The following is a 12933-nucleotide window of genomic DNA, read 5'->3' on the forward strand; positions in this document are numbered from 1 at the left end:
CTCTGAATATATCTACCTTTGCATAAACTGCTCACACTAGAAATACAAACATCAATGCAGGTGAACAAAGTGATGTTCAGAGTCAACTCCATTTTGAAAATAAATCACAACCTGAAACACTGTAAGCTTTCTCCTGAAGAACCATAGTTAATATATTGCTTAATTTTACCCTTGTATAATCTTTTCATATACACACATCTCAGATGCAACTTCATGAGGAACTGTACAAATAAAACCCACAAATGACAAAGGAACAAAAATGACAGTTAAATGTTTGAAGAAATGTATCATCATCACTATTCAACAACATAAAGGTTAAGTGATGATGCACTTATTCAAAAATTGTACACAATTCACTATACAAATATAATACATTGGACAGCTATGTAGGAATATACAAGACTTAAAAACAGATCTAAGGCATTATGCTAGATTTTAGCATTTTGAGGTTCTTGCACATAGCTTTTACCTGTAGTAAGAAACTTAAAAGATTTTGTTTTCCTCTATAAAGAAACACCAGGGAGAAAATTCTAATTAAAATCGAAGCCACTACAGTAATTTTCTTTTGTGCAGAGAATGCTTTGCTCTTAGGCAGCATACTACCATACAAATACTAGAAAATTTTAAATTCACACCAACAATTAATGGCTTAAGTTGCATTTCAAAATTGATTGTGTATCTTTGGGTTCTGCAAGTGGATCTGTGCCACCCATTTCATGTGTTAAGCCCATATGAACTCCATTTTTAAACACAGATTAAAAATTGCATTATATAAACTGCAAAAACATTGCTTTCAGTTATTACAGGCCGTAAGAGATACACGTGGGAGGGGCATTTTTAGTCTTTGAGTCAAACGAATTCATTGTAGTAAAACAGCTCACTTCACTTTTTAAACTTAGCACATTACATGAACACTTAAATGAGTTTTACAACCAAGTTAATGTATGTATACTTTTCACATTATGTGTTTTTCACATTTAGTAATATAAGTAAAACACTGATTATTTGTTCTATTAAAACAAAACCAAGTACTCAGTCTGACAAATTTATTGTTTACAGCATGAGAAATACTGATAATGAAGGGGACTGATTTGGCTTTTGCTTCTACAGTGATCAATATGATCAGAGGATTCCTTCACTGACTTTTCTCTTTTCAGTTAGATGTAAAGCAAAATCCATTACCTGGTCTGAGCCATCAGAGAATTTATAATCTCTCTTCCTTCAAAACAGTAATGATCGTGAATTATTCTAAATTATCGGTATCAGAGGTTTGCAGATTTGTCTGAATTGGGATTGACATTAAGACACAGTGGGCAGATGGATAAACAATCAATACACTGATATTCTGGGGACAGTGTTTTAGTGAAAAGGGACTTGAAACAAAGCCAGTTTAAACTCCATTTCTCTTCTGTGCTGTGTGAAGATAAAGTCATTCCAATTCACGTATTTCTAAAAAATCAACTTAAAACCGGTCACAGTAAACTGGGTAATGTGAGCCTCATCACACCGATGAGGTCACGGAGTTTCGGGCCAACATCTGCTCATTTTTTCTATCACGACTGGGCAACCCAGTGGTTCGGTTGAGAAAAGTAGAGCATTTCGAGGGGGACACGTGAACTGGTGGCCGCTGAGAAGTGCTGTTCCTGGCCACCTCCCTGTAGCGAGCGATACCCCTCTCAAGTGGGAAAAAAGTATCGAAATGCAAATTTCCAGAAAAATTTCTTTAGTATGGAGCAACACTTTCAGACTGTCTACTTAACCACTTATCTTTGGGCTATATCTCTTTCTATACTCCATAATTTGCACATATAGAGAGAGATATAAATATAAATAGGGGTAGTTTGTACATTTTTCACCCTGCCACAAATAAACAAATTTCAAGGAAAAACCTCTCTGTTCCTAAAAAGCCTGGCTAATGAGATATAAAATGCTTTGCTTTTTAGACATCAAAAAGACATCATTCTGAAATTTAGGTAAGAAAGTATGTGTTTTAGGGGTTGGGGAGAAATAGCTCAAAAAAGGTCATCAGTTTCTTGGTATTGCAGTTGTCTGAAACTGATGCCAATTAATAAAAGATTATTCCCCTACCAGAGTGGGCAAGAAAAACAACCATAAAAGTGGCCTGCTTAGTAACATGTAGTCTTTCTAAGGTTCATTAAGAAAGAATATAAACATATAAAAATCAAGAATTGGTTCCTACAGCGGCTGCATATCATATAGATTAGATAAATGATTTATGAGCAGAATCACAAGGTTTAGAAAATAAAAAGTCTTAAGTCTACAAATTAGGTCTAATCAAGGCATTGATATCCTTTACAAAACACCTTTAGGAGACATTGCTATGAAGATATCTAATTTAATACTGAAGTACCTCATTTTTGAGTCAATTCCACAATATGTATACCTCACAAAAATTATACAATTAAAACACTTAAGTTCTCAACTTAAATTATTGCTTGTTTACATATAAATTGGATTTTATGTACCTTACAAAACTTCGGCTTCATCAGCACTGCTAGAAAACAAAATAAAAAACACATGGCGGAGGTTAAATCTGTTGTGATATCTGCTGTCAATTTTAAACACACGGTTACTTTCTCCCGTTCTTGTAGGCCAGTGTTGCTGGGGAACAGAATAAACATGCTTTCAAAGCAGGTATCCTTAGTTGGATTGTATCAAGTCCTAACTTGGCTCCTCTCCTTGCCAGTAAATGCTTTTTTTCTGAAATTTAATAGTTAGCAATTGACAGTGGCTGGCAAAACATTTAAGGAAATAAAGGGCTTACCTGGTTTCTGTTGCGTTTAAAACAAAACAAACAAACAAACAAAAAAAAAAAACGAAAGTAGGGAAGGCTGACAGGGGAAGGAAGAGTCAGGATTGGATGGAGAAGAGAGGACGCTAATCAAAGCTGTCTTATCAATCTAAAGGGAACTTAGTTTGGAAATGAACGATATTTCTTCTTGATTCACAATTTAGGTGGAATAGTTTGATTTTGACAAAGAAAAAAAGAAAAAAGCACTTGTTGATATCAACAGCCCTCTCATAGGCTCCTTTTCATCTGTTCGGTAATGGACACTCTTCTCAACATGGTCTCTAGAGCTTCTACAAAGATACAACTATGACTTTACTGGTCTTCACTTCTTGGGTGTCTCTGTACATACAGCGCTGTCCGTGGTGTCTGCTCTGCTTTTATCCCAAATGCAGGCTTTAGGTTAAAACACCTTTTAGTGTGTGTATTTTTTTTTTTTTTTAACTCTTTTCTTTCCCGAGATGAAATCTTAATCTTTTGCACTAGACTGATTAGCCAGGGAAAACAAAGCAAGAAACCAGTGTCTGGAACCAAACAGGAACAGAACAAGAGCATGGTTGTTTTCCTTAAATACATACATTTAAATACATTCAATCTGACATGGGTATGAAATTTGCCTGTCAACATTTACTTTGCAGGAGAGATCTAAGTTGCACTAAGGTGAATGCAGTGAACAGACTGAGCAACTGTCTGGACGCGAGCTTCAGACTGTCAAGAGAAGAGGCGGCTCTTCCTGCAACAGCCAGGTGGACTCCACCCCGGGAGCCAGGGCCCCGGCCCGTCTGCTGACCTGGCTCTGGCAGAACTGGCTGGCAGGTCGATTGGGTCAAAACAGATAGACACAGCTCTCCAGGCCGGTAAGTGTTTTGAGCAAGTGAGCCCCGTCAGCTGAAGAGAGAAGCAACCAGCTACCGTCAGTGTCAGCAGTATTTCTGCAGGAAAACAGAAAATTGTGAAGTACCTCTGAATTTTTTATAACACCATCATAAAGCTCACCACAGAATCATCAATATACTTGGCCATTTTTAAATAGTGTCTGGCTGAATTACACTTGATTTTGAGGCAGACAGGCAGGAGGCCCTGTTCCTCGCTGAGCACACTCCTCCCTTAAGGCCAGCAGATCCTCCGTGCCACTTTGAAGGACGAGAGGCTTCAGTGGATGACTGCTGCTCTCTCACCAATGACGTCCTATACCAATGTCCTCGCCCACCGTCTCAAACGACGTTACAGAGATACCTCATTGCTGAGCTGCCCTGGCTTTCTGACAATATCTGATTCAGAAGCGGCCACCGCTTCCTTAATCCTTCCTCAAAATCATCCAGTACAAACCGACTTTCAACAAAACGTCCCTCTTGACTTTCTCTTACAGAGATACTCCCAGGGTTCCGTGGGGTGTTTTCCTGGCTTCAGGGAGCTGAATAAACCAGGGTTTTGGATCTACGGATATTCTCACCAGTTTCTGGTTGCTGTGCCATGATGGTTTGAATGAGGGCTGTAGTGAGCAAGAATCATGTGAGGTGTCTGACTGGTTGGTGCATGTCTGTCAGTGCTTTTCTTTGGTTATTGACTATATTTTTGACTATGTTCCACCCCCCCCCCCCAAAAGGTTTCATCCATGTAGCAAATATTAATTATCCACTCTGTGCCAGGTGCTGGGGCTATAACCAAAACAATGTATTTCTGGTCACGGCCATCAAAACATCAAGTGGGCCAGGGAGACAAATAACAACATGGTCCGAATTATGTGAGAGGAAATACTGGGTGCTGTGAGAACACATAACAACTGTTTCTGGGATTTAGATATGAAGGCATAGCTAGCACATCAGGGCCATTAAAGATTATCTAGTAAGATCAGAGAGTAAGCCCAAAATAATCAATTTCACCACACTACCCTGCAAAGACCGACTGGGGGAAACTGCTGTCAGATCATGAATTCTAGTGGTCAAAGGTGGGATTACATTCCTGGTCTGGAGCATAATTCTCCCAAGCTTAAAACATTAGTTTAGGAGAATCCCTGATTGTATTTCCTCTTAGAGAAGAACAGTTAATGTACTTTTCTCTTTGATATAAAGCCGAATTATATATTTATTTCCAATTTGTGTCACATGATTTCATATGGAAATACTCCACAGCTCTAAAGTATGAAAAAATCCTTCGATTTTCCAGTTAGTCTAGAAAAACAAACTCTACTGAGAAGTATTAATGTCCTTAGCAATGTGAAGGCAGTATTCTTTAACATGAATGGATTATCAGTAAGCAGCTATCACCCAGGAGCAGTGTACTGAAAGAGAAAGTTGAGCATGCCATGGATATCTAAAGCAACACTGGTTGGCTTGGCATCCGGCTGTGTCACTTTAGGGGTGGAGAGTCACTTAATCTTTCTGTCCCTAATACTTCCTAGGGCTGTTGTGAGGACTAAACAAAATCATGTACACGAGGTATTTAAATAGTTCTGGGAACATAAAAAGCACTCAGTGAATGTCATCACCACTATCCTTATCATCACTGCCTCGAAGGTGGTCCTAGTTAGTGATCGATTTCCATAACACCAGTAAATACAAGTAATTATAGCTATACTTTATACAAGAGCCAGGCAGCTGACCAGTAAACTCAATTTTGATATGTTTAAACGTATGTAAAACATAGAGGCATGCTAGAAGTCCTTGTAAAAAGAAGAATCTTTTGGTTGTGTAAAATCACCGCCCCTCTCTACATAGCATTTTGGTGAATCCACAGTTGTATAGACTAGCTCTGCTTAAAGCAAGGTACAATTTTAATCTCCATTTCAAGATAAGTGGAACACCAATTCGATTAGTAATGAAACACTGGTTTCTTTTTTTTAAAGATTCTTTCCATATCCTGCTTTTTTTTCTTTTTTTAATGTTTATTTTTGAGAGAGAGAGAGACCGAGTGAGCAAACATGAGCAGGAGACGGACAGAAAGAGAGGAGACACAGAATCCAAAGCGGGCTCCAGGCTCCGAGCTGCCAGCACAGAGCCTGACGTGGGACTCGAACTCACGAACCGTGAGATCATGACCTAAGCTGAAGTCAGACACTCAACTGATTGAGCCACCCAGGCGCCCCAAACCACTGGTTTCTAGCTCAACAAATAGAACCAGGTTACCAATATAAATTCTGAAAAGTTCCTTGATTCACAACAGCAGCAGAGAACATTACAGAAACACAAGAGGACAGAGATGACTGGATCCCTCTCTTTGCACATATCAGTAGAATGGTGACAAGTGCAGTGATTTCCAGTTAGTACTCATGGATCAGAAGGGATATACTGTACATATTATTTTCTGAAGGAAACAAGAGTGTCTGACAGACTGTCCTCTGGCCTTAATATTCAGCATGAACAAAGTACAGATGGGAAGCCAGATTCAAGAGGGGGTCTGGGAGAAACAGAGAAAGTGGGAGGGGCATAAATGGTCCAGGCTAGATGACTACAGGGAGAGAGTTCTCACCAGAGATCCTGAAGAGTACTTTTGATAGGGAGAACATCCTATATTTACTGAAAGTTGCTTTTGTGACCTTGATGCTAATCTTTCCATTTGAGTTTAGCCGGCACCCATCAGGGGCCTAGATGAGCGTGAAGGTGGTTCTACTGGCCCACCTTGCCTGCAGCTTTACCTCTCCACTTTGCCCAGGCCCCACTCTGCGGATTAGTCCCTCCAGCTTGAAGGCCCCTGCCTCTCTCTGGTGTTCCTCACAGTGGTCTTCCTCTTCGTGATCTGTGCCCCCACACGCTAGCTGTGCGAGCTTGGGCAAATTCCCTCATCCTCTGAGACTCCATCTCCTCATCCGTAAGTGTTGATGAGGCCTAAATATCTCTGATGGGCCCAGTATGGTTCCTGTATACTAGAGACCAAAAGGTACATTCCCTTTCCTCACTTCAGAGGTTTCTCCCCTCCTGAGATTTAGTATCCTAATGCCTGAAGCCGAGGACGCTCTTCAATATGTAGCCAAATCTTTACTGTCTGTCCCACAGTGTGTGTATTTCTTTGCCCTTCAGGCTCTATAAAAAACCAGAAGGGAACGGCAGCCAAATTTGTTTCTTCTGGGGCTTCTCCAATGTTACTTTCATAAAACCTTTAGAGAAACGTCCCAGGAGCTCCATGTCCCCTGGAAAGTGGGCGGCAGAGTACAGGGGCTAGTAATGCATGCATGGGGGGTGAGCCTTGTCTCAGCTTCCTTCCTGGTATTGCAGGATCTTGGGCAACTCATCAAGCCCTCAAAACAGTAGTTCTACCATACAGTTATGATTGGTTTAAATGAACTAATCTAAATAAAGCTCTCAGCAGATAATCAGGCTTGCAGTGAATGCTCCATACCTGTTGGTTTTTTCTGGAATTAGCAAAAAGATTAGGGGCCATCCAAGTGTTCTGCTGTATAGTAGACAAGTCTGTCTTCTGTAATAGGGCAGCAGAAGGATATAAGGCAAGTCAATCTGGGGGGCTCTCGGGAGACAGGAGTGGAAGACGGGGCTGCTGGCCTGGGCCAGGCAGGGCGTCTGAGCACCTTGCCCTATAAACTGGCTCTCCCAGGTGCTTGCTTTGTGTCCCTGTCCTAGGCTGGCACACAGTCACACTGAAGGTGGAGGAAGGGAGGTCAGATCCTGTCATGGTGGGTTCAGGGAGGGAAATGCAGTCCTGACCCCCAAATGCATTTTTCCTCCCACAGAGCTATGATGTGCTGAAAGGTTAAGCTCCCTGGCATTTTTGGGTTAACGTGGGCTGTCCTTTAGCAGAAGCCTAATTATCACTAATGTCATCATCCCTCTGGGAAGTGCATCCCAGGTTTTAAGCTTCTACTTTTTGCACATAAGCCATCACTGATTTATTGTGGTCACTCTGTAGAGGTGCAGTGCGGTAGGGGAGGCTGGGCTGGCAGGAGAAAGGTGCCACCCCCCTAAGGGGCTTCAAACTTCAATCAACGGCACATTTAGAGTCTGCACACACAGTCAATATGGAATATATTCTATTTTTCGTTTGGCTTACCATAGCGACGTTAACTATTTAGATGAGCTCTGCATCTGGGTAAATATATCATCTATAGGATTCCTACCCATGGGCGTCTCTACCACGTGTGGCTGTGGTTCTTTAAACAAGAAAAACCACAAAGAGAAAATTCACACACCGTGTATTTAAAGTCTGGATCTATACCTTTTTTTCCCCTTAATTTAAAAGTTTTTTAAAAGTTTATTTATTTTGAGACAAACAGAGAGAGTGGGAGAGAGAGATCCCAAGCAGGGCTTAAACCTACGAATTGTGAGATCAATGACCTAAGCCACAACCAAGAGTCAGATGCTTAACCGACTGAGCCACCTAGGAGCCCCATTTTTATTTTTTTATTAAAATAAATTTTTTTAATGTTTTTATTTTTGAGAGAGAGAGAGAGAGAGAGAGAGAGAGAGAGACAGTGAGAGCAGCGGAGGGGCAGAGAGACGGAGACAGAATCTGAAGCGGGCTCCTGGCTCCGAGCTGTCAGCACAGAGCCCCACATGGGGCTTGAACTCACAGGCTGTGAGATCATGACCTGAGCTGAAGCTGGATGCCCAACCGACTGAGCCACCCAGGCACACCCCCCATTTTAATTTTTTTTAAAAGTAATCTCTATACCCAATGTGGGGCTCAGATTCATGACTCAGAAATCGAGTTAGATGTTCTACCAACTGAGCCCAGCCAGGCACTGCTGCATCTATTCCTTTTTAAACTTACGTATTAACAAAACCAATCAAGATCCACTTTTCTGTAGGAAACTGAACACCGATCCTCTATTTTCTCCATTGAGAGAGAATTTTTAACTTAAAAATAAACTCAACCTGGGGCACCTGGGTGGCTCAGTCAGTTGAGCGTCCGACTTCAGCTCAGGTCATGATCTTACGGCTTGTGAGTTCGAGCCCCACGTCGGGCTTTGTGCTGACGGCTCAGAGCCTGGAGCCTCTTCAAATTCTGTGTCTTTTTCTCTCGGCCCCTCCCCCGCTTACACTCTCTCAAAAATAAACACTAAAAAAAAAAAAAGGAAACTCATCTATTGCTAAGGCTTGTATCCCTTACCTTGAGAGGGCCCCGCAGGCCCATTTACTATGTGCTAAGCTGCTCACAGAGCCTTCCTGTTAACATATCAGCTGCTAGACACACAATTCAGTTGAGTTCCAAGAATGGATTATTCTTTTTCAAGATTTGATTGAACATGGTACTATCACTCTTCTTAGAACAAGGGTTGGAGGTAATATGCAAATAATATATAAGACTGTTGCTTAAACAAAGTGAAATATAGACAAACTCTTAACAGGAATAAACACAGACTTAATTAAGGGATAGGGAATAACTGTAAGTTAGCTCTTCTTTATCCTCCTGAAAATCTAACATTATGATTCAGAAAAAGTAAAAATAAATCAAAGTTTGCCTTAACATGACTAATACATTGCTACTTTTTTGGCTTTGGTATAATAATATCATTCCAGGACAAAATTAGTGTTCTTAATTCATACGCCACCATCAGCTCAGTTAAAATGAGCTTAAAGAAATAATTATTCACAGAAAAATTATTGAATGTCAGATGAAATTAGAAGATATTTTTAAAAATCACAAGCGTTACAACTGTCTTCAATCTATTGGCTGACAGTGAGTCTGCCAGTTTTGCTCTATAAAATATCCATGTTCACCTTACTACCCTGTTCACATATTTCTTTGCCGTTTCTTACCCGTGATGCGTCTCCCTCCTGCTTAATCATATCCATTCCAGGCAGCTGGTTTGGGAAAAGGTTGCCTCCCCTCAGAGCAGGGTCATTAACCTGAGGGCACAAGACAGGACAGTGGCTACACTCAGTGGGATGTCCAAAAGTGTTGTAGGGAACAACCAACCGACCTTCCTCCTCGTCTTTGTTCTTAGGAGTAGAATTACGGGGAAAGGTGGCTTTGTAAAAGCGGTCCCGTCCCTAGACCTACTCTCCCATGTATAGATCTGGTGGGAGGTGGGGGAGTTAGGAGGAACAGGGAAATAAATACTTACACTAACTGCCTTCAAAATTAAATTTTATTGGCATTTTGTATAGAAGTTTGACAGTCTCGATCATACTTGAAACATTTTCATGCCTTAACATGTTCACCTTTTCGGATGATTCAAATTAGACCAGTGACTCATATTTGGGACTTCGGAGCCATCTGAGAAGCTCCTAATACCTCTGTTACTTAGGCAAGTTATTGATTAGCAAGAGCAAGTCTGAGTACCCAACAGTGCTGAACTTTGTGCCTCTTAAGTGAATTACTCATCAGCATTCATACAATTCTTTCACAAATTACAAAGTAAAGATACAAATGCAAATACTGTACAGGACTGGTTTTATCAGAAGAAACACGCTGCAGTTGTGTTTTTTAGGTTTCCAAATTAATCCTAATATTCAAAAGGTTTAAATCTATGTAAAAGTTTCTTTGCCAAAGCAATCTGGATTACTAAAAATGTACCAATTTGGGGCACCTGGGTGGCTCAGTCAGTTAAGCATCTGACTTCAGCTCAGGTCATGATCTCATGGTTCGTGAATTCAAGCCCCGCATCAGGCTCTGTGCTGATAGCTTTGAGCCTGGAGCCTCCTTCGGATTCTGTGTGTCTCTCTGTCTCTCTCTCTCTCTCTCTTTCTCTCTCTCTGCCCTTCCCTCATTTACATGCGCGCACGCACGCTCTCTCTCTCCCTCCCTCAAAAATAAAACGGCATGACTTCCAGGTAGGTTGACGATGACCCATGGTAGAGTAGACCATCTGGGTGGCCCTTGCTTTGTACAGTCTCCCTAGAAAGCAAATCAGGAGCCACTAGTGGCCCTTTCTGTAGAAAATTCAAAATCAACACCACGTTTCTTCCATCGAAAAGATAAAACTCGGGGCGCCTGGGTGGCTCAGTCAGTTAAGCGTCCGACTTTGGCTCAGGTCATGATCTTGCGGTCCGTGAGTTCGAGCCCCGCGTCGGGCTCTGTGCTGACAGCTCGGAGCCTGGAGCCTGTTTTGGATTCTGTATCTCCCTCTCTCTGACCCTCCCCCATTCATGCTCTGTCTCTCTCGGTCTCAAAAATAAATAAAGGTTAAAAAAAAATTAAAAAAAAAAAAAAAAAAAAGATAAAACTCTTTTTTTTTTTTGAAAGACAGATGGAGAGAGAGAGAGGATCCCAAGCAGGGGCAGGCTTGAACTCACAAACTGTGAGATCATGATGATGATCTGAGCTGAAAACCAGGGTCAGATGCTTAACCGACTGAGCCACCCGAGTGCCCCAAGAATCTATCTTTAGTTATGTCTAATTTACCCAAGTAAGCCACCATTGATGGTTTAGTCACCATCAATTCAACTACAGAAAGGCGAATTATTATTACCCACACAGAGCTTTCTTAAATTGCAAAGGGCTTTAAATTTCCTTATGCACTACTCTGCATTTTTATTAACATCTTCTCATAGAATAAAGCAGATAAATAAATTTACTAAAATTTCCTCACAAATTGTGGTGCACCAACATCAGATGAAACAGACTAATCCAACCTTCGGTCTTTCACCACTCTCACAATTATGATCTGACTGAACGCACAGCCCTGTCAGTGACTTACTAAGTCATTTAACCTGCCCATGCCTCGATTTCTCCACAGATGAAATAAGACTCAGGGTCTTTGCCACATTGATACTTTGCGTGAACTACTGAGGCAGTGGAATGCCAAGCATTTTGTGGCCTTTAAACTAAGTTCTTCTGTAAACACAATTTAAAAATTTTTAACTGACACCTTTATCTGTGGATAAATGCTGAATTTCTGAATCCAAGATTCTGAATCCTAGGCTGGCCACCCGAGATATCAATGCTTTGAGTCTCTCTGCCACCAAGTGAAGCTGGTGTACACTCAGGGATAGCAGAATCACTAGTCTTATTCAGAAATACAGCCTTAAGCAGAATTGTTTAAAAAATACTGACCAGGGGGGCGCCTGGGTGGCTCCGACATAGGCTTGGGTCATGATCTCAGGGTTTGTGAGTTCAGGCCCCGGGCAGACTCTGTGCTGACAGCTCAGAGCCTGGATCCTGCTTCAGATTCTGTCTCCCTCTCTCTCTGCCCCTTCCCCCCACTCGTGCTCGGTCTCTCCCTCTCAAAAATAAACATTAAAAAAAAAAAAAATTAAAAAAAAAAATTGACCCGAAAAACATGGCACTCACACCCCAGAGATGATAAAGAATAGTTTTTGGATAATCAGTGTCATTCTTCCTGCACGAGTGAAGTATCCTTTAAAGCTAACTGGCCGGGGGCGGCGGGAGGGTGTGGGATGGGAGGTGGTGGTGGAAATACAGCTAATTGGATGGCAAGCAGTTAGTTTGGCCTTTGCAATTCGTCTGGTTTTTCATTCAGAAGAAAATCAGTTCTTAAATTATAAATCCAAAATAAAGCTATTTAAGAAGTACATTTACCATTCCATTTTTAGAGATTCATTTTAGATATTGCTAAGTTCCTCAAATAAGAAAATACTTAAATGACAAGACAGTTAAGAAATATTTTAAAAGATCCTTGAGCAGTCAGGAATCCTTTCATGTTTAGTTTGTCATTAACAAGTATTTCTGTTAGTGGCACTAACACAGGTGAAAGTAAGGGGAGAAAACACTGATCAAAATACACGTGGGAGTTGATGGCAGATGTTAAGTACATGAAAAGACACGCTGAATGCGGAAAGAGACAAAAAGTTATCAGAAGACAATGGGCTGCTCCTCAGGATGCTCACCTGCTCGGGACCCATGGAGGACAGCCCCGACGTAGGCACGGAGGTCACTGAGGTCATGCTGATCTGTCCTGTCATCTGGTTCATGTTGCTCATCCCGCCTGTGTTGGTCGCCATGGATACATTGATGTTCATATTGTTATTGTACATGCTGGTGTTTGCTTGTTGCCCAAAGTGTGGTGGGGACTGTTGTGAAAACATGCTAGAACATAAGGAAAAGATTAAAATGTCAAGAGTTGTAGGGCAAAAAGGTGGGGAGTTTTGAGCACTTGTTTCTCACGTATTTACTTGAGGATGAGTAAGTATAGGCTGAAAGACCCCAGGGTGGGACAGCCAGCAGGGGTGAGGTCAGAGATGGTGGAGGAAGTGCTCAATGAGGCTGCA

At 41.4% G+C, this 12933-nt stretch overlaps 1 protein-coding gene across 9 annotated transcripts in view; it reads right to left on the minus strand.

The window, feature by feature from the left end:
• Positions 1–168: 168 nt before the first annotated feature.
• Positions 169–12933, minus strand: part of NCOA2 (nuclear receptor coactivator 2) — a 289097-nt gene continuing 276332 nt past the window's right edge. For all 9 annotated transcript variants that reach the window (XM_042924346.1, XM_042924354.1, XM_042924353.1 and 6 more), the window contains 3 exons: positions 12553–12751; positions 9520–9609; positions 169–3741 (listed from right to left, as the gene is read on the minus strand). In XM_042924346.1, the coding sequence (XP_042780280.1) occupies positions 3730–3741; positions 9520–9609; positions 12553–12751 (301 nt within the window). In that variant the 3' untranslated portion in view covers positions 169–3729. The remainder of the gene's footprint in view (positions 3742–9519; positions 9610–12552; positions 12752–12933) is intronic.

Source organism: Panthera leo, chromosome F2, assembly GCF_018350215.1.
Source record: "Panthera leo isolate Ple1 chromosome F2, P.leo_Ple1_pat1.1, whole genome shotgun sequence".
Lineage (NCBI taxonomy): Eukaryota > Metazoa > Chordata > Mammalia > Carnivora > Felidae > Panthera > Panthera leo.